We start from the raw sequence: 20,676 nt of genomic DNA on the forward strand, positions 1-20,676 counted from the left end.
CAGACTGTGGTTTCTTTCATTACAGTTCCACAAGTTGAATTCAGAGCTTCAGCTGTTTCTGTTGTTTTGTCTTATACAGTTGGGTGTGGTGAGGTGAACAGTCTGACATCCAAACTGTCTGATGTGTCTGAGTCAAAGATGTCAGAACTATAACAACAAGGTGAAGATGCTGCTCATAGTTTAATGGACATGCATCTCTGTAAGCCCTAGGAGGAGTGTTGTGGTTTTTTTTTTTCTTTCTGACCCTGTGCTGCCCCAGCTCGGCTGTGATGAAGCGAACCTGTCTCATGTGTGGCGAAGTAGTCTTGAGTGCTGCATTGACGAAGCCTTTTGCGAAAAACCGCCTTGCTCTCCCGGGAGGTGTCGGTTAAGTGGTGGTTCATGCTTGGTTGGGTATCATCACACAGTGTTCCAATCTGGAGTAAAAGCTGGACATCATGCAGGACAGCGTGTGTGTGTGTGTGGACAGGACAGACAGGAGTAAGAATGGGGGGTACTTTACATATCGTGTCATGTTGGTCTGTCTCTGTCTATTTTCTTTAATGTGGGTAATTGCTGAGGACAACACAATGATGGAAGAGACAGACAGTTCAGAAGGAACTAGTTCTGAAATAACCGTAATCTCACTGCACTGTGTGACGTGCTAGAAAGGTGAAAGAACTGCGGTTGAAGTTAAGAATCAAACGACTGCATGATAATATATAAAATATATCAGCCTTTCTTTAGCAGTGGTGTATGTGCACATCAACAAGCCTATGATACACACACTCCTCCACCAGCCTGATTCAGGCGGAGCGCCGCTAAGACCTTTGACTCAGACTTCACAGGCTCAGACTCAGAAAATTTCAAAAAGTCACAGAGTTCAGGCAACTTCCAGCGGTCTTGTCACTTCTCCGTGTTCCTGGGTTCATACAGACTTTTAACTGCCATTCTCTCACTGTCCATATATCACAACATGCGTCATAATGTCCCTTCAGAGGATAATCGTGTCTTCCACTAAGGCCATTACTCATATTTCAACGAGTCAGACGTCATGGGGGAATGGTTGCTGAAGTGTGGGGCTGTGTGACGGTTTCACAGTGAGGTAACATCATCATCACATGTGGCACCATGGGGATCAGCGTGTGCCAGACCAAACTAAGAATGTACAGGAGAGGCAGACAAACTGGATGTTTTTTTCTTCCTCCCCAGTCGAGAGCGGACAGAGAGAAGTGCTGGGTGTGCCCTTAAGAAATAGAGGTTAACTTTAGATTATTTGCAATTTCTATTTAATAACACGGTGTGGGTGGTCCATCAGAAGTCACAGGAGATGGGTTTTGACACTTGTGGCATTTCACAGCATTTGTTCAAGCCTCGTTTCCCCCCAGCCAGCTCATCAAGAGAGAGACATATTGGAGGAGAGGCTCTGTGCAACTAGCTAATCCGTCTGGGTGAAGGGATAATGATGTACTTGCTTGACAGAGAAACACAATCCCACAGCAAGTGTAACAACAACAGAATAACAAATGCAGGCCGCTCTGAAAGCACAGTTAAAGACTTTCACTAATGAAGCTGTTATGAAAGCAAACAGGGACATTTGTTGGTTAGGGAACCTCGGGCACGTATCCTCAGGCTTTTCATACCTAAGCATCTGTGACATTAAAAAAAATATCCTCTTTGATTGTTCGGGTTTTTACGTGATAAAATCTCACACTGATCCAATTAAGAATAAAAAAAACAAACAGTTTCTTTGATTAGAATTGGGCAGAGATGCAGACTTTGGCTAGAAGACTATTGATTTTTTTTCAAGCTTGTGTATACTCCCATGGCAGAAGTTTAAAAGAAGCATAAAATTGCTTGCATTTCTTATTTCTTTTAAGAACAGTCGAGGTCCACTGTGGATAGACTTTAGGATTTATGGACACAGTTTTTGACTGCAGACCTGTCAGCAAGCACTGAAAAGACAAATCGTGTGTAATTACAAGAACATTCTCAGCCAAAAATAAAGCCGGTATCTATTGCAAAGCGACGTCCTGAATATCCATCTCAGGCTATTAAACACCATGGAATATTAGCTGCTTGATCGCTGAGAGCTAATGTGGATGAAAGTAATCAGTACATAGCTGTTTTTAGGGAGGATTCTTGCTTTGACAGTTTACTCTAAATGACTTCACTTTCAATCAGCGAAGGCAGTGAAGCAGCTATTAAGCACAGAGATTTAATAGCTGCCACTTGACGTCAGTTCAGCAAAACCGGAGGGGATTACACCTTTTGGCGTGCACAGTGTGCACAGGTTACTACTGAAGCATCTGGTGCACATTTAAATAACTGACTTACACGGTGTTTAATGCATCTATCTTGACAACATGCTGTAACACACTCCATATGCCCAGGTCTCCATAACAGCACTTACATGCTTGCCCAGGGCAAGCGAACTCTAGTGTTCAGCCAAGTGGAATGCCTCAGGCGGCTGTCCAGCAGGGCAAGTTAAAAAATAAATGTCATGTCTTTATCAATTTTTTTTCATTGTTGAAAGCGTGGCGGTGGTGGTGGCCCCAGCAGCTGTTGTGATGCTGAATTTGTTGAATGTGTCTGAAAACAAATAAAAACGGACCAATCCGCTGTCTCAAACTGGCTGTGCTGGACATGTTAACATGAAAGTCTACAGTTTATTTCACAGGCTGCTACAAAAGACTAGCAAACCAATAAATGGTTGAAAACACTGAGTGGTGCAGATCTATAAATGTCAATATTTCCCTGGAAATGTTTTGTTGCTTTTGTCAAGCATGCAAGGAAAACATAATTAAACTATTTACAGTAGAAAAATGGCTGTATGACAACATTGTTAAAAATGTTTAGCAGGAAAGTAGCAGAAAAATATTTCTTAATACTTAATTGTCCACTAATGATTATTAGTGGCTGATCCATGTCTATACTCGTCCTTGAAGAACCACCTGTTGAATGAAATTAAAAATCCAGCTACTAAGATCACATATTAATTTTGATTTCATTCATGTTTTCATCTGTACAGCCTGGACAAAGAGCACAGCACATGAGTATTATTAGAAATAGGTGGACGCTGAGGTAAGTGAAGGTTTGTGGTCTGCTGCGTCTCAGACTGCCTGCACAGATGGCTGACGGTTTGTTTGTGAGAGCTTTGAGGTGTCATGGCACTCAGCACTTAATCAAACTGTCATTCTGAGTGCAGATATGGGTGGAGATGACCAGCCTGGACCCTGACATGTGCAGACAGAGTCGGACTACATGCATCGTCGCCCAGCTCCCCTCCCAGCCTTCCTCTATATACCTCGGTCTCTTCTCGTTATCTTCCTCCTTTCTGCTTATCTGACGGTATAACTCCCTGTTAATTATGAAGCCTTAAACAATGCGTTTCCCTCCATCCTGCCTTCCTCCAACACACATCTTTACATTTCAAGTCAACTCTCCTCCTGTCAAACACTTTCTTTCTCCTCCACCTCCCTTTCCTCCCCTCCTTCTGTGATCTCCACACTGCTGTCTCTTCTCTGCCTCCCGCTGGGAATATTCGGTGCCAAAGCGTCCACAAGGGAGCAGGCGAAGAAGAGAGGAGAGGGGGAGAGGGGTGGAGGGACGGAGTAAAAGAAGAGAAATGGGGTGGAGGCATGTGGTCCTGTAGCTGTGGGGGCTGACAGAGGAGCAGGTGGTGATTTACAGAGACAATTTTGAGGATAATTGTGTACATGATCTGCTGTAAGGGACAAATGTCAGAAAGGCCACTTTCCCAAATAGCCTCTCAATCTGCTGAGCTATAGGGCCGAATTAAATACTGTGTCACCAAAATGCCGAAGTAAAAAAAAAATGTGGAGGAGAGTGGCGGTAGCTCAGGAGCTCTCTGCACAGACAGCTTCAGGCCGTGACAGAGGAACAATGCTGGATATTGTGTGACGTGAACAACAGCAAAAGCATGTCCTTGATTATTAAACTACACTAGAACATTAAAACCTGACTACCCTGAACACACACACTGAACAAGCAGCAGCCTTATGTATAACAGCAGCTCAACATTTTGTGAAATAATATTATTGGACAAGTAAAAAAAAAGGGATGCTCCGCCTATTTTAAAGCCTCCATTGGATGCGTGAAGATGTGTTGGTAAATTCAATTACATTGACTTATACAGCACATGTCATACAGGCAGCAGGGCACACCGCTGATGAATAATGATCATTGAATAACAACAGTCAGTCATTGAAACCCTAACAGACCTGTGCAGAAGGACCTCCTGGGCTTAGTCCATCATTTAGAGGTATTAGGAAAGTAATAATAGGAAGAGCTGTGAGCAACACAGAGAGGAGCTGAACCATTTTAAAATAAGAAGTATTTTAAAATCAACCGGGAGCCACTGAAGATGGGCCAGGATGGGAGTGATGTTCTCCCCCGCCTGCCATGGGGAGTATTTTTAGTATTTATACACAGTCTGGTTGCAGCATTTTAAATAAGCTGGAGTTTATTTAACACCTACTTTGTCAGACCTGCAGAAAGTACACTGCAGTGGTCTACCAAACTAAGAGATAAAAGCACAAACCGAGTCATCAGACTCAGGCTGTGACAGGAAGCAGCGAACTTCAGACATATTTCTCAGATGATAAAAGGCAATCTGAGGGATATTAGCAATGTGGTTTTTGTAAAAGTTCAAATCAGCATCTAACACCACTCACACGGTGTGAAAGGCTCTGTTTTAAATTAAACATGATCTTTCCCTCAACCTAACCACACAGCAACTCAAAAAGACCAAAGTAGATAAAATGATGGTCTACGATGGGACACAAATCTCTACTTGTCACACAGAACCATCAGGGAGGTCACCTTAACCACAACTAGGACTCTGTCCACAGTTTCTCGGACTGTTTGCATGTCTGTCCAAATGCATCCAGAGGTAGTTTATTCTGCATCCGTTAGTGCTGCAACCTGGAACCCACAGTGCTTGAACTTGAACATACAAAGTTCTTTGATTTGAGAGGCCAGACTAATATTAACTCTTATATATTATAGAACAGGGAAAAACATCAGGGTGGCTGGCCAAGCTAGCTACTTTATTTTCTGGAGCAACTCTTTAACATTGGTGGTTTCTGCTGCAGTTTTCTACCTGAGAGGTAATCAAAAGACTGTAAACTCCTTCACACTCACATATTTCCACACATAATCACACAACCGGTGGTGCTGAGGTCCTTGTCAGCCACAGGAAGTAACTTCAGGTGAAGTGTTTTGTCCTTTGAACACATCAGCTCCACATGAACCAGAGCCACTCCGATAGATCCATCCATCCATCATCTATTAACCCGCTTTGTCTTGCAGTGCAGAGTCACAGGGGGCTGGAGCATATCCAGGCTAGCTTTTGGGTGAAAGGTGAGGTACACCCTGGACAGGTCACTATGTGGTATTATTTAATGTTTGTATTGTTTTGGTTTTTTGGTTATACAGCTGTGTTTTTTTATGATTGCACTGGTGTTTCACCACCACAGTTTGACTAATAGCAGCCCAAACACTGCCTCAGTCCCATATCAGGCTTCTTGTGGATCAGATATGGATTTCATCACTGCTGTTCATTCATCAAAAGTTTCTTTCTTTCTCTTTCTTGTTTTCTTTGCAGATCAAAGAAAGAAAACTGACAATTTGTGTATGTTTTTTTTTGCACAACCAGATATTTAAACCCACCAAATATTAGGTTACAGTAGGTACGGATAAGCTCAGCCTAAAAAAATGATTAAAGAGTAAATTAAAATTGCTGCAAGCCTTTAAAGCTCGTGTTGACCCATTTTACAGCGAGCGAACATCTTAAACAGCTATAGGGCTGTTGAACACACAGTGTGAAGCCTTTGAGCTGTTTGAAAACTAGCGTGTAAAGCACTGCTGGGAGAAACATTTTGCTGCTTCAAAATAATAATAATATTACTTTAGTGTGCAGCCTCCGAGCCAATGTTTAAATACTGCGAGTAGCTGCTGCCACAGTTACAGTTCACTGCAGGCTGAGCTCTGTTGACCTAATGCAGCTGTGCGCCTTCTACAGTTTGGTCTTTAAATTTCTCTGTTTTCATGTAGTGAATGTGTCGGGATGGCCGTGCATATGGCCGAGCTGATGCATCAACACATTCAGCTGAAAAAGAGAGAGAGAGAGAGAAAGGATTCAGGAGTCTTACTGTATAAGCATTGTGTGGCTGGATGGAGCTGATTTATATTTACAGCCTATTGGGGGCGACGCAAACGTCGCTGCCTGCACAGAGAAACACAGGATGACACAGCTAATTCATCTCAGCAGCATCATGACAGCTGGGCGAGGGAGAGTTTGGGAGAGGGGAAATGGTTCTGATGAATGACTTTCAGAGTGCGGCTGCTAGCTATGGCAAACAGTCTCCCATTCCCCCGCAGTCCTGATGCCTCCTATTCGCCACTCAGGGAGAAATGAATGAATGGCCCTTTGTGAAATAAATAGTCCCTTTCTATCTGACATTTCCAAATGAATCCTTCTTGTAAAACTAAATTCATCCATTTGTTGTATTGGTTGTGGAGATGTGCGTTTCCTGGTGGTGTGCCTGTTATAAGAACAAACAGTAATGGAGATTTAAGAATGATATCACTGGAGTGGCTGCAGCTAATGTGAAGTGTTCCAGGTCTGAAAGCACACAAAGAAACAAACAGCTTAAAGGAACAGTTCCAGTATTTTAGAGGTATATATTTAATCACCTTTAAAGATACCCCATTCACACCAGAGAAAGTCAATCCATCTAGAGTAGAGTTAAATCCAGATAGCCTTTAAGACCCCGTACACACTGGGGAAATCAATCCAGCTAGAGCGGGATTTGGGCCGTATCTGGATATATGCTGATTTTTCTGAGTGTGAACACTGCAAATCCAGCTATATCCAGCTTGATTTCAATCCACCTCATGGAGGTGGATCTAGCCGGATTAAGCCGGATTGAGTGCAGACACGCTTGTGTGATAGCCAACGTATCCAGCTTAAAGACTATCCAGATACAATCCTACTCTAGCTGAAATGACTTTCTCCAGTGTGAACGGGGCCTAAGCTGGATACATTCAGGCCTATTTTCAAATCTGGCTACACATGTGTCCACGCTCATTGCGTGCTTCATTAACCTGGCTTCTTTGTTGTCCTGAGCCAGATGTAAACTGGATGTAATTGGCTAGATACACCTCTGAGAGGAGGATTGAAATCAATCCGGATTTGCGTTGTTTAATCTCAGAAAAAAACTATCCGAATATATCCGGATACAGCCTGAATCACGCTCTAGCCGGATTGATTTCCCCAGTGTGAATGGGGTCAGAGAGACTGAGACTTAGACCCCATTGAATGTGGATCTAACTGGATCTGCTTATATCTGGCTCAGGTCTGAACGCAAATGCGGCTAGCGAATCCTGCTAGCGACATGATACTTCCGGTTCACAGGGACAGTGTCTGGGTCGCGTACAAAAGCCGTATGTGTGATAGACAGATTTGAAAATAGGTCTGAACGTATCCAGCTAAAAGGCTATCTGGATTCAATCCTACTCTAGCTGGATTGATTTTCTCCAGTGTGAATGGGGCCTAAGTGACAGATCATTGCCGAAGGCACTATGTGTGCGTGTGCTTGAGATATATTTCTTGGCAAACAACAGATGGGTGTAGTCGGCTGGTGGATTAACTGTGGATGATTGAAGACACAAACAGGAATACTGTTTACTTTTTCCCTGCTGATATTAAAGATTGAGAGCTCAAAAAGCAGTAATGATCCATAACCTATTAAGTGGCTGTATATAAATTACAATAGCTCATCCAGACCAGGGCAGTCAAAATTCAAATTAAGTAGACTGTGCTGGCTTTTTTAGATAGTAGGGGGAGAAGCCACAGACACACACACACACACACACACACACACACTTCATACTGCGGGTAAAGCCTGACCAATATTGGGTTTGTTATCACTCCCATACATAAGAATGGCCCCAGCTATTCGCTATGATGACTCTCACGGCACATTATCCCATGCTTATCATGCAGCTCAATGCCCATTAAGTTGCATGACAATCCCAGGAAGCACCATGCATACAACTGATAACAAAAACTAACACTAAGACTGTTCTTACTTACTTATTTCCCGTCACTCTTTGGTAGAATATAGGCACCACACACACACATATATAACATTAAATACATTTTACAAAGAAAAAAGACGGTCCCTTCTGTTGACACCATTTTTAGCTACCATAGTAACCAGTCATATGACATGCGGGCAGCAGATACGTACACAGCGGCCATTTCTAAAGACTGTAAATATCAACCACTTATAATGTTTGTTGGTGATGATGGGCAGAAAAAAAACACACAAATTTCTTATGAACCAATAACATCTTTCCCAATTTTCTGTTACCACGGTGACAAGTGCCACAGCTTGTTATCTGTCTTCACAAAGTCGATGTTAATGCACCTTCTGACTTCACAACAGGGCAATATGTGCCATGATTAAACCACAGATACAAACAGCTGCATGAGTGACAGGAGAGTTATTAGAGAAGAATATCTTAACTATCGTACACACTCAATAGACTCAGTCCAATGATGTATGATCAGTTATCGGTCCAAATCAGGGCTTACTTTAATCACATACAGAACCAATGAGAGAATGTAGCAACTGAGGACAACAACACAGCATAAATAACGGTAGCAAATGTTCACAAACAGCGTGTCCACCCCCCTCTGCAGATAGGTAGCACCTTAATCAATATAAGGAACATAAATAATTCCACCTACACTTTCCAAACATTACTCTCTCTTTGATTTTCAAGTACGATCAAAAGCTTCTCAACCAGAGAGATCCTCCGGAGATACTCTGTCACGCTCTGATAATTTCACTCGCTGCTCAATCTTAAAAACAGCTTACAGTCACAGCTACTACTGACCCAGACATCCCAAACTGAAACGAATCAACATATCAGCTGGATTTATACAAATCAGAATAAAGGTATAAGGTCTAAAATCTTCTGTTCGGTGTTCTCTCTGAAACATGCTTTGCACTCAAATTAAAGACGTGAGAGGGAAAGCGGGACTAACGAAGGCCAGTCGATCTTTGTCCAACTGGCTGACAACTCGCAGGCAAAACTGACACACACACGTCTGCACACACACAGAAAGAGGAAGATCTGCCAGAGAGGATGAAAAAGACAGAGCTGTGCACGGCACGCTGCACCTAAATGGATCCTTCATTTTGATTTTACTTCGGACTGCAGTATAATGGTCCCCGTGGAGATACATTTACAGAAAGCAATATGATGTCTGACGCCTCCTCTGAGTGCAGATATTGTGTGTGTGGAAAAAAAGAGGGTAGCAGACGCACTCACTAATTGCTGGAGTGATTTATTCGCCCTTTCCCCCCACTGATAGCTCCTGGTCTGGATAATGTTGTGATAATATAAACATGTGAGTGAGGAGGAGGTTGAATCAACGGGGCACGCCTCCCAGCTGGTGTCAGTAACTCTACTCAGGCAGATGTTATTGGTGTTAAGATTTGCATCAGTTGAACTCATTAGGTTATGGCGCTGAATAATACAATCAACCCCTCCTGGTGAACTGCCCGACGGCAGCAGCAACAGAGCGGCACGCAATGATTCATCAGATCCTTCAATGAAGCAACAACCACTCAATCAAGAGGCGTACTCCCAACATTAGCTGAGGACGGCTTCTGTTTACAATTTGGAGCTCATTTACATGTACGGCAGTGTGCCACTGCTCTTATAGTAAGTGCATCCGAGTGGAAGTGTGCTCAGATTTACAAATAAGACTTAGGCTTCGAAAGGACATGGATAAATGGGACAAAACTTGTGATGATGGGACACAGGAAATCCAGCTCACTGTCTTCAAACTTAACATCACATTTTTAAGTAGATTCTGACACTTAAAGGTAGGGTAGGAGATTACATTCTGATGCACTTTTTGTTAAATTAGTGTAACTTCTCTTTACAATCCGATGGCAACCGATTAGTTCGGGCAGTTTCGCATTAAAATGAAGAATATGAATCATCTGTGGAAGCTATAAAACGCTAAAAACATCAGCCATCAGCTCGTCTTCAGGTAATGCGCATCCATGTGATTAAGAGGCGTGGCTTCGGAGTGAGCTCCGAGAGAAAGGGGCGTGTGTTTACTTTCGAAATCTGGCTGATCTGGTCATCAAAGGGTTAAAAGCCGTCCCTACAGGTGTCACCTGTAAGTGGTGTATGAATAACATGCCAATTTCTTAAGTCGTTTCTCCTTTTTTCTTTGTCATTTCACACCACTTGGGTTTAGTGAATTTGCACTGACATGCTAATCTGGCAGGAAAAGGGCACAGTGCTTCTTTTAAAATGTGTTGAATGTTATAAATGTGTTTCAGGACGAACCATGATCTTTACCAAACTCCACCCTTCACACCGCTTCTTCAGTCTGCTGCCATCAGGAAAGAGACTGAGGGACAGCTTCATTCATCAGGCTGTCAGGCTGCTGAACTCTCTTTCCCTGCTCTGCCCTACCTGCCCCCTACACAAGAACTCTGACACCCCACCCTCTCTGTTCTCCCTCACAAACTCAGTGCACCATCCACTTTACTAACCCTGACCATGAGTAAAAACAAACGTTTAGTGAAAACAGAACAGAATGCAACGGCATCGAGTGGTCACAACCCCAGACTACAGGGCAAAGGTCTGCAGCATCGTGCAGCCACCACCCCACCTTCTTATGCTGACTTTGCTGCTCCATCATTCAATGATTAGGAGACGGTTTGGGTGATGTCAGCCGAAACCACCACCAATGTTTTGCTTTGGCTAGAAAAAGCGTAAAATATTACCTTGAAATGAGAGTTACTGCAGGTAAAGCAGTGTAAAAATGCATAAAAAATAAATGCAATGCCGCAGAATGTCATTAAATATCACATGTTATTTATACATCATGGCATGATATCAGCAGAACTCCAGCATGACAGTGAGTGTGGCACCTTTTTCTTGCAGTGCATCTCCCTCACCAGGTAAACAACCCGTCCAAAAGATGCAAAAATAACATGATACATGAGACCAGGCCGCCCTCTTCTCATGCATCCTGGTCTTGTTGTGACACTCACAAACCCAATTATAGCTGTGTTTGGCAGAAAATGGGCTGCAAAAGCTCACTGCATGCAAATAAACACAACCACAATTTTAAAACATCTTCATCAATGTGACGAAAAAACAACAACAGAACCATCTAGAGCACAACCACACACACGCAATGGACTTTAAAAGGTGACGGACCCAGCTGGACTATACTCAGAACAAGCAAAAGGCTCGTTCATTCATTCAATCCAGCACTCACCACAGTTCAATCAGTAAAAGGATAAAATAGTTCAACTTTAAACTGCAGTCAGTGTAGAAGAGCAGCGTTGGCAGTGGTTACTGATCATTTATTATGTGTCCACTGAGGCAATGGCTGTGGGGGAAAATCAGTCCCTGGCAGTCCTGTAACGTCTGCTGGAGGGTGAGATTTTGAAAAGGTGGAGTCAGGGGTGAGTGGGGTCCTTAATGATGTTTTTAGCCCTGGAGAAGAAAACGTGATGGGGTAAGGTTTTCTAGTGGGGGAAGCTGGCAGCCAGTGGTTGTTACTCATAAAAAACTAAATCTATAATGCAACCAGGGTGTTAAAATAACTGCCATTTATTTACAGAGAGTAACAAATAGGCTCCAGCCAGATGTATTAACTATTAATGTGTGTGTTTCCTTTGTGTTGTGATTCCTATTCTGGTTGTGTACATAAAGCTTAAGGCGAGGCTTTTGCTGTCCTAGTTAGTCAGGCCCACTGTGAGTGTCTACGTCACTGATAGGTTCCCCGCTGATACATCGACACACAGCTTGAATGCATGTCCTGTGCCCACTTGACTCTGCTGAAGCCTCAGTTTATCTTTGGACTGAACAAGGAGTCCTCTCTTCAGAGCATTCAGACAAGCGGAGTGTTACAGTGGCCATATATATGTAAACAAAACAAACAAGCATTTTTATATTATTTCACCTTTGTGTCAAATAATTACATCCAATCTACTTAGCCTATCCCTGCACACACTGGATAACAGGATGCTCATCACAGCACCAACACAGAGACTTAATTTAAACCTTTGAACTGGCATCATTAATGAGACTAACGTGAAGACCTGGATCCCTATCAGTCTAATTATGAGTCCTTCTGCCCTCTTGTGGTCAAAAATTGATTTCTGCAGCTTTAAGTTCAGCGTGGCTTTGAATCCTTATTATCACCGATCAATGCAAATTCTTAATCCGAAGGACGCTGCTGTGTAACACGTACATATACATACTTATATCTTCTTATGGTGGAGTTAAGATGCTTCTATACAAAGAGCCCCCCCCCCCCTTTCCTAATGGAGTCTAACTGACCATAACCAGATGCAACCATCTATGAAACCTTGAAGGGAGGCACTGAATACTGCACACACACACACATAATCTTATATAACTCTTATTATATGATTTCAGGTATGTGAAGCCTGACTCTTTTCTGAAGGTCTGCCTCCCCGTTCATGCACACATGAGCACACAAAATGAGTCCAGAAGAACGACGGTGCAGCGCTCTAACATAACCTTCCTCCTTACAGCCCCTCTGACATCCATTCCGTCATCTAAGTACAGGGAACAATCTGCCATTAAGGCTCTTTCTCATCAGCCTAATTAGCTGCTTGCAAGTGGCTATATAGGCCTGGTATAGGACACTTGTCATATGTCTTATTCATATATAGTTGCTCTAACAAGAGTGCGGTTTCCCTCATTCTAACATCATTAGGCATCATTTATCTTAGTCAGCGAGTGAAGTAAAAGTCCCCCCTCATTCATTTATGCCACTTTAATGATTAATTTGCATTTGTGTTATGAAGTGTTGGCTGATACTGAAGAGACAGAGGGATGTATCTGTCCAATTTAAATTACCCAGGCTTTATATCCCATTAGGCTCATCTTAACAGGGAGTGAGTGCTGCTGCACCTCTTGTCACCGCCTTCCAAAGAAAAAAAAAAGATGATGATGAGTGATTTAATTAAAACGGGTGCATTTAAAAATACCGATCCATCACTTCGATAGACACAGAGGGAGGACACAGTGTCTCCCTTCATGTACCAGAGAGAGACACACAGAGAGCGTATGAGGCCAAGGCCGTTCACACCAAACAACTCATGTTTGATTTGAAATATTTATTTTATTTAATCCCCTAAACACACAAATAGAGTTTAATCCCTCAGAAAAAAAAAAAACGGCTCTTTCAAAAACTGCATACCACTGTGTTTCTACTGGCAGCTACATGAAGCTTTAAATGGATAGTGGTCATTGCAGTGCCGAGGCTCTGATGTTGCACTGTAGTGGGAATCAAAGATTTATTCATTTTTTTTTTTTACAGAATTAAAAGAGTATTCCTGAGTGATTCCATGCAAACAAAGAGAATAAAAAAAGAAAAAAGGAACAGCATGCACCATCTCTGTGCCAAGCACTACATGGCGGGGGTTTCTGTGCTAAATCGGTTGTATAACACTGCCCCCTTGTGATCACTCTTTGATATACGTGCTTGGCAAAAACAGTGGAATTATACAGGCTGACAAGCAAAATGAAATGCTGGAAAGCTTTGAAAATAAAGCAGAAGGAAGATGAGTATCAGGGGTAGCAGTTCAGTTAATTAGATCATCAGACAGTTACAAAAAAACGTTCTGAGATCCAAGCAGAGAGATTAGAAGTCCCAGTAGATAAAGTGATATTTATTGTGAGGATGGAAGGATGCAAAATTGATTTTTTTTGTATTTGTGATAAGCAAAGCAGAGGGCAGTTCTGGAGCCTTCATATGAAAACAGCCAATAATAACCAAGAAGATGAGACAAAATCACAGACAGCTATCTGGATTGGAATGTTACCATAAATATTTAAGGTTCTTTTGTGCCGTCACCTCGCAGATTAGATGCCCCTTTTTAAACTCTAATGACCACTTTCAGACGGAGCCAATTCTCCTGCTTAATAAAAACTCATTTCCGCGACCTGAAATTCATTATTTTGTTGCAGCAGAGGAGGAGAGAGAAACGAGTGCCCGCCTGCTCGCAGCGCAGACAGCGACGAGGCTTATCGCTGAGCCCGTGTTTCAGCAGCAGCAGCTGTGTGTTGCTGTGATGGATCAAACTCTCACACTTTAACTAGTGAAACAGCATGAACTCAAGTGTGTACAATGAGAATAGATAAACAAAAGACGCCAGCACATTACACACAGAGCAAGAAAAATCAATTTCCATTTGAAGAAGTGACAGTTTAATTTGCCTAATTGGTCAAGGTGTAGAGTAACAAGTGACAAGAACAAACTGAGCCCGGCACACACTCCATGTTGGCAGTGCTCTGTTCAGCTGTGGGTGGAACACTCTGAACTACTGTGCTTTTTTTCTTAAAGACATCTAATTTATCATGGCATACACTTGAATATAATTACATTACACTTTCAGTGATACATTCTCTTCCCAGTGGCTGCTGAACCATAACAACACCTCGTCACTCTGTCGGTCTGTGGGCTACATACAGACTGATGCTCTTGAGAAGACAGGAGAAGGGCGTAACCGGAGCCACTGGCCGATTCTGTTGACAGTGCTAAAGCTCGGGAGAAAGTCAAGCTGTATCTAATGGTGCTGGGACTGAAGCAGGAAGCAGGGATTTGGATCACCGCTCTGAGGGGAGCTCACATTCTGCACTAGGTCAGAATTACTGTAACCTGAACCGTCTTGTCTGCGAGGCCATACAGCAAAGTTTCACTATTGACCCGGCCCTTCACAGCGCGCATCTAAAACCCACTGCGGCACACATTTACACTCCGATGCATACATTCACATGCACAAAGATGGGAGGATAGGCATCCCCAGAGACTGGGAGAGACAGAAAGCGATCAATCATTTCACATCCTCTTCTCCAAACGCCAGAGATGGAGTCAGTGAGGCCATTAGAGCTCTTTAGGAGACATAATAAACAAGCAGTGGCAAGAGTTTGGAGACTAGTGGTGCTGCCAATTGCCACATTACGCAAATAAATACACTATTGATTTGCTGTTGAGACGAAGAGGAAAACAGAAATGAATTAATGCAGGTTGCTATAAGCCACATGCCTCAAAGACTAGCAATTATGCTACAGCCTGTTCTATGTGATGTAAAAAATGGATGTTTATTTCACCTAGGGACGACCTGCCTTAAAACACACAGTGCTGATTATGTCACACTTGATTAGTGTTCTTCATTATCAACAAAGATAATGATGCTGAAGATGATGCTATTATGTCATCAAGTCTGAGGACACAGAAAGCAAAACAGAACAAAACAAAATAAAAAACAGTATATATGGGCTTTCTCTGTTAATAAGCAGTGGCTGAGTGTCTTAACAGCGGATGTTTCCTGAAATAGTTATAGGTATAAAACCGGCTCCTGATCACTATCTGGGCTACGCTGACCATTTGAAAAATGGCTTAAAACACACAAAACACACAAAAGGGAGAAGCAGCAGTGTGTTTGTAGAGTAAGTGCAGCATGGAGGCACATGAGCTAAATCAATGAATATACTGGTGACAGCCTGTAAGGAAGCAGAGGGGTTCAAGTCAAGCTGACAAGTCACTATAATTAGGCCCGACAGAGAAATGATTACTTGTCCTTTGTGTCAGTCAGGTCTTAAGCTTCACTGTGGCAACGACTATACCTGAAACCTGCAGGCGTGCACGCAGGGCCGGCCCAAGGCATATGCGAAATATGCGGTTGCTTAGGGTCCCCAAGAGCACCAACATCCATGATAAAATATATATTTTATATTTTTAAAAATAACATTGATTAATACAAACGAGATGGTATGGTAATGATAGTGGGTATGTTACACACACAGTGCAGCCTATAGGATGATGAAGCATCTGATGCTGAGGTGGTGGTATGAAATTTTGCTTAAGGCCCCATAAAGGCTTGGGCCGGCCCTGCACGCACCATTTTAATGAAAGATACACAAACAACAAAACACTGTTTCAAGTCGACGATTTAATATGTTGTTAAGTGCTTATATAAAGGAAATGGTATAGATCATGTGTATATGAGGATCAGTGTTAAGTGGTTTAACTGAAGATGAAGTCGGGTGGAGAATGTGGAGGCTGAGATAAGTTGGTATTTTTATTATTCAGTAGAGCAGCTGCCTTTTCTTATTTCTGGCGTCCCCTAAGATATGAGCTCCTCCTCAGACGCTACCATATGATGCTGGTGGCTTTTATGTCTTGCTGGGAATTCTGGAGGCACACAGGGAAAATTCACTGAGTTTGGACAGTGTCCCTGTAAAATCCCAGCTCAAGGGGCTACACAGGCCCAACACTTCACCCTCTGCATCGTTTCCCAAGTAGAATCAGGGCAGCCTGTGAGCCTCTGAGACGTGAACATGCAAAAAGTAAGGGTGAAACAGGGGTTTATGTGCACATAGCTGCAGCACACACAGGCATATATACATATAATCATGTTCTTTCTGATAAGACAGGAGTCTCAGCTTTAGTACTTGAGGATAATGTGTTTCATAGGGACACATATGTCTCTGCTTTGAACACAGGAATGTGTCATAGCTTCACCAGACTGTGTAAGCCGATATGGGAGTCTAAGGATCATCTCATTCAAAATAAGACATCACGAAATGAGGAATGAGTTTTGAAATACCCCCACGGCAGTAAAATATGTCATTGAATAAAGTCAATGACTTCCTTTAATGCTAATAAAATGGCCGACTGCACCCCAGTCATGGCACCTTGTTTTTTTTTTAACAAACGCACATCAGCAGAGGATGACAGCTGCTCTCATTCACCTCAAGGACATTGACCATTTAGACCATTTTTTAATCAAGTTAAGCTGTCTGACCTGGGAAAGTTTTGAGTAAGAGTTTCATCCTGCCATCAAATGTTGCTCTGCACCACTGCAGAAACACGCCAAGTAGAAGCCCTCAAATAGCTCATTACTGCTATGGGGGAGACTCTATTTTTCATCTTTGAAATGTTCTCTTTGTTCTTTGCCATATTCTTCACCGTGGCATAAAACATGTTCGCAGGTCTCCTTTATATTTATTCCACTTCCACCTCCACATCTTCTCCCTCATTTCACATGGTGAGCTCTGGTTGACTGGACAGCAGCTCCACATCTGGAGCTTCCAGCTTCATAATGTCAGAGCTGCTCCCTATTAGGACATGCATTCATTTTTAATGTCAAGTCGCTCTGCTTTCCTTTTTAATTTGAGCCGTCACAACTTTTAAATTACTTTGTGACATTTTGAATAAATACCATCCTTTGATAGACGTGTCAATTTAATGATTAAGTAACCTGAAGGTTGAAACACAGTTTAGCCGTAAATCCCAAATCAGCAAGTGACGATGATAATCACTCAATAATCAATCATTTTACACATTCCGCCCTCTAATAAACTGTTAAACAAAAGCATCATGTTGTCATTGTGTTATTTAAGAAGAGGTGCGTCATGTACATGCATTCAGACACTGATGCAGCCCATGTAACTCTAGTCCATCCATTAGCAGTCTGCACCACACCGTTCCATAACTGTGCAAAGGTCACGCAAATCAATAGACCAATAGTCAGATAACGTCGCCACCACTTGAATTTCTGATGTGTGCACCCACAGGACGTTAAAGGGCAGCGGAAACCTGAAAAAATCCCCCAAAAATTCAAGGACTGTGTGTTTCATCTGGGCAACACAAAGTGCCCCTCAGTGCCTGTTTAATTCAATAACAACAGATGCGTGCCAAGTGCGCCACTTTAAGTAATGGAACCTGCTTATGTCTGCTTCTTTTTTCATTAGATATGTAGAGCAATGTCTCAGGATTTAATTACCTCACTGCGATAAATAAACACCTTCTTCTGTATCGGTAATTTTGACAGCAATGTAAATACCAATAACACGTCTGAATATAAAAACACCTGTTGAATGTATCTGAAGCAAACCTTCACTAATTATTCCTGAGTCTGCCGCACCCTGAAAACGTCTAACATCTGAAACTACATCCAAAAAAGCTCACCTCTCGGAAGTTCTCCGGTCCACACTCTAAACCTCTGAAGGTACAGTCCAACAGAATCTCTTCAATACGGTGCCGTGTGCGGTTGTAGAACTCATCCAGGGAGAAGCGAGACCCTGGTGGACGGTCGGGCTCTGGTGCCAGGGGAAACCCCGGTGCCATGCCTTCATCGAAGCCGAGCAAAGGGCCCATGAAAATCAGGTCGCTGTAGCTCATCTGAGACTTCCGAATAAAGTTGTAGTTGCATATGGTGACGGCAGGAAAGGTCATGTTGTTGGCCACTCTTTCATCCAGCATGGTGATGTGATCATATTGGAGATAGTACATGATCCTGTCGGCTACCTGGAACAGGAAGGCGGACAGGGCCATGGTAAAGACCACCGCCCATAAACCCTGCCGAATACCGAACCTCTTGTTCTCTACAAACACGTGGTTGGCTCCATGAAGAGAGCAACCACCGAAGAAAGTGGCCAAATCATCCACCTCTTTGATGTCGTCCTCCTCCTCAGTGTAATTATCCACCTGACTACAGCCATCCAGGTAGTCCTGTGAGCCCCCGTCACTACAACTCTTCGGCACTCGCTTGTAATGGTCATCAAAGCCGTCGCTTCTGTATCCTCTGTCGGGCTCGTCATCGGCCGAAAAGGAGATGGTGCACATGATCCGGACAGGCATGGTGGCAGGAATGGATCCGTTAATGAAGCAGCAATCTTAAGTCAGAAGTCCAGTCTCCAAAGACTCTAAAGAATCTGGCTACTGATGCCTCAGTGAAAAAATAATCCTGGAATTCAGTTAGTCAACAAGAAGCCTCTCGAGAGTATTAATTCTGCCAAAGTGAGATGTCAATCAGAGCCAGTCAAACAGAAAACTATTCCAAACATCATCTGAAGCAAAGAGAACAGGCTGAAAAACAAGCACACACTCAGTTCTTAATCCTTCCAAGTTCAACGGCCTCGCCTCTGTTTGTCCTTGTGTCCTGGGTCCAGATCTATCCCTTGGAGCAATTTCGAAAGAAGGAAGAAGAAGAAGAAGAAGAAGAAGAAGAAGAAGTGAAGGAGTGGGAGGGGGAGCAGGGTAGGGAAGGCGAGGCTATGAGGAGTGTAGGACACAGAATACTCCCACAGGGCCCAGCTACAGGTCACTGTGCTGGGGCCGAGTTTCACCATTTACAGGGAAAAAAAAGAAGCTTTGACGCAGTGGGAGAGAGAAAATGTCCATTGTACGGAGGCAAAAAGCACTAAATATGCTGGTAAATTTCTGCTGATTTCACTGTTCGGACTGACCTCCCTCCTCCCCCGAAAATAAAATGATCTCAGCACAGTTGTGTAATCAAATGCAAATAATATTTAGGTGTTACTGAAATGACTGCAGCTATTCACACTGAAATATACAATGCAATCCAATGAGGATATTCACAAAGAGACACCAGGAAATAAGACACAGAAAAGTGCAAGCATGGAGGAGAGGACTTTCAGAAATTTAATCAAGACTTCCATTTGCTCGTTGTTATTTCAATCTAATGGTTCATTTTATCAACAGATCTTCAAATTACAAATCCACAGAGCTGCGAGCAATTCTACAAAAAGCAGATTAACTGTAAGCAAATATGTACAAGTAGTGGAGGAGGGAGGAAAAACACCATCTTAAATGGATCCCCTCATTACCGCATATGGAGATAAATGCAGATTCCCAGAGGTGGGGTTGGTACTGATATGAAAAGGAAATGTATGAGGCCGATCCATCCGTATTGATCCACCTCCATTAGACAGCTCAGATTATTTACAGAAACATGATGGTGCCAGAAAATGAAACGTTAGACGCATTCAGGGTGATGACAGCACTCCTTACAATGAAAACCTACAGCTAATGATACCACATGATGTCTCCAAGGAGCCGAGGCATTAACCCTGCAAAACCATTTGGAAAAACACATTACACAAACCGATCCATTGTGCTTTTACACCGTATTAACCTGCCCGCCGGTGTGTTTTCATCGAATATTGTGTGTGTGTGTGGGGGTGAGAAGAGCGGCAGACTTGGTCAACATGTATTGAACTCCTGATGATAAGAGAAAGCAAACACAAAGCAGACGAGGATTGGCCTTAATCACACTTTGAGCTTGTGCAACAGCAGAGCCTGATGGCTTGTGGTGGTTCTTGAATATGTATTAGTGATCACTAGATAGCCTCCGGCATCCAGCCTGACCTAACAAGAAGGTCACAGAGCTCCCATGGCTGCAGTCCCCAGGCTGTCAAACAGGTATGAATATTCACACATGTAACGTTCTGGATCTGAGCAGAAGATGGCTGAATGTAAAACTGCTGAGGAGAAAAAATAGAACTGGTCAAAAGGAGAGCGGAGATGATAAGCTCTGAGTATTCTGTGCCAAAATATCTTAATTAGGATGTCAGTGCAGATATATTGATGCCCACAGGGTTGCAATAAATCTGTGTTTGTTTTGACGTTAAGTGAGACAAATGATAAACTCAGCATGGACATTCTCTCCCAGAATATTTCTCATTTTAAGTCCATCCATTATCTGAACCCGCCGTATCCTGCAGTGCAGGGTCACGGGGGGCTGGAGCCTATCCCAGCTATCTATGGGTGAGAGGCAGGAT

At 43.0% G+C, this 20,676-nt stretch overlaps 1 protein-coding gene across 2 annotated transcripts in view; it reads right to left on the reverse strand.

Annotated features, from left to right (window-relative positions):
* Positions 1-20,676, reverse strand: part of asic1b (acid-sensing (proton-gated) ion channel 1b) — a 143,036-nt gene that overhangs the window by 29,336 nt on the left and 93,024 nt on the right. The window contains exon 1 of one of the 2 annotated variants that reach the window (XM_028406958.1): positions 18,062-18,878. The exons of the other annotated variant lie outside the window; for it this stretch is intronic. Coding sequence (XP_028262759.1) covers positions 18,062-18,733 — 672 coding nt within the window. The 5' untranslated portion in view covers positions 18,734-18,878. Of the gene's footprint in view, positions 1-18,061; positions 18,879-20,676 lie in introns of those variants that run through there. 2 annotated transcript variants of the gene reach the window in all.

This window comes from Parambassis ranga, chromosome 5, assembly GCF_900634625.1.
Source record: "Parambassis ranga chromosome 5, fParRan2.1, whole genome shotgun sequence".
NCBI classification, from domain to species: domain Eukaryota; kingdom Metazoa; phylum Chordata; class Actinopteri; family Ambassidae; genus Parambassis; species Parambassis ranga.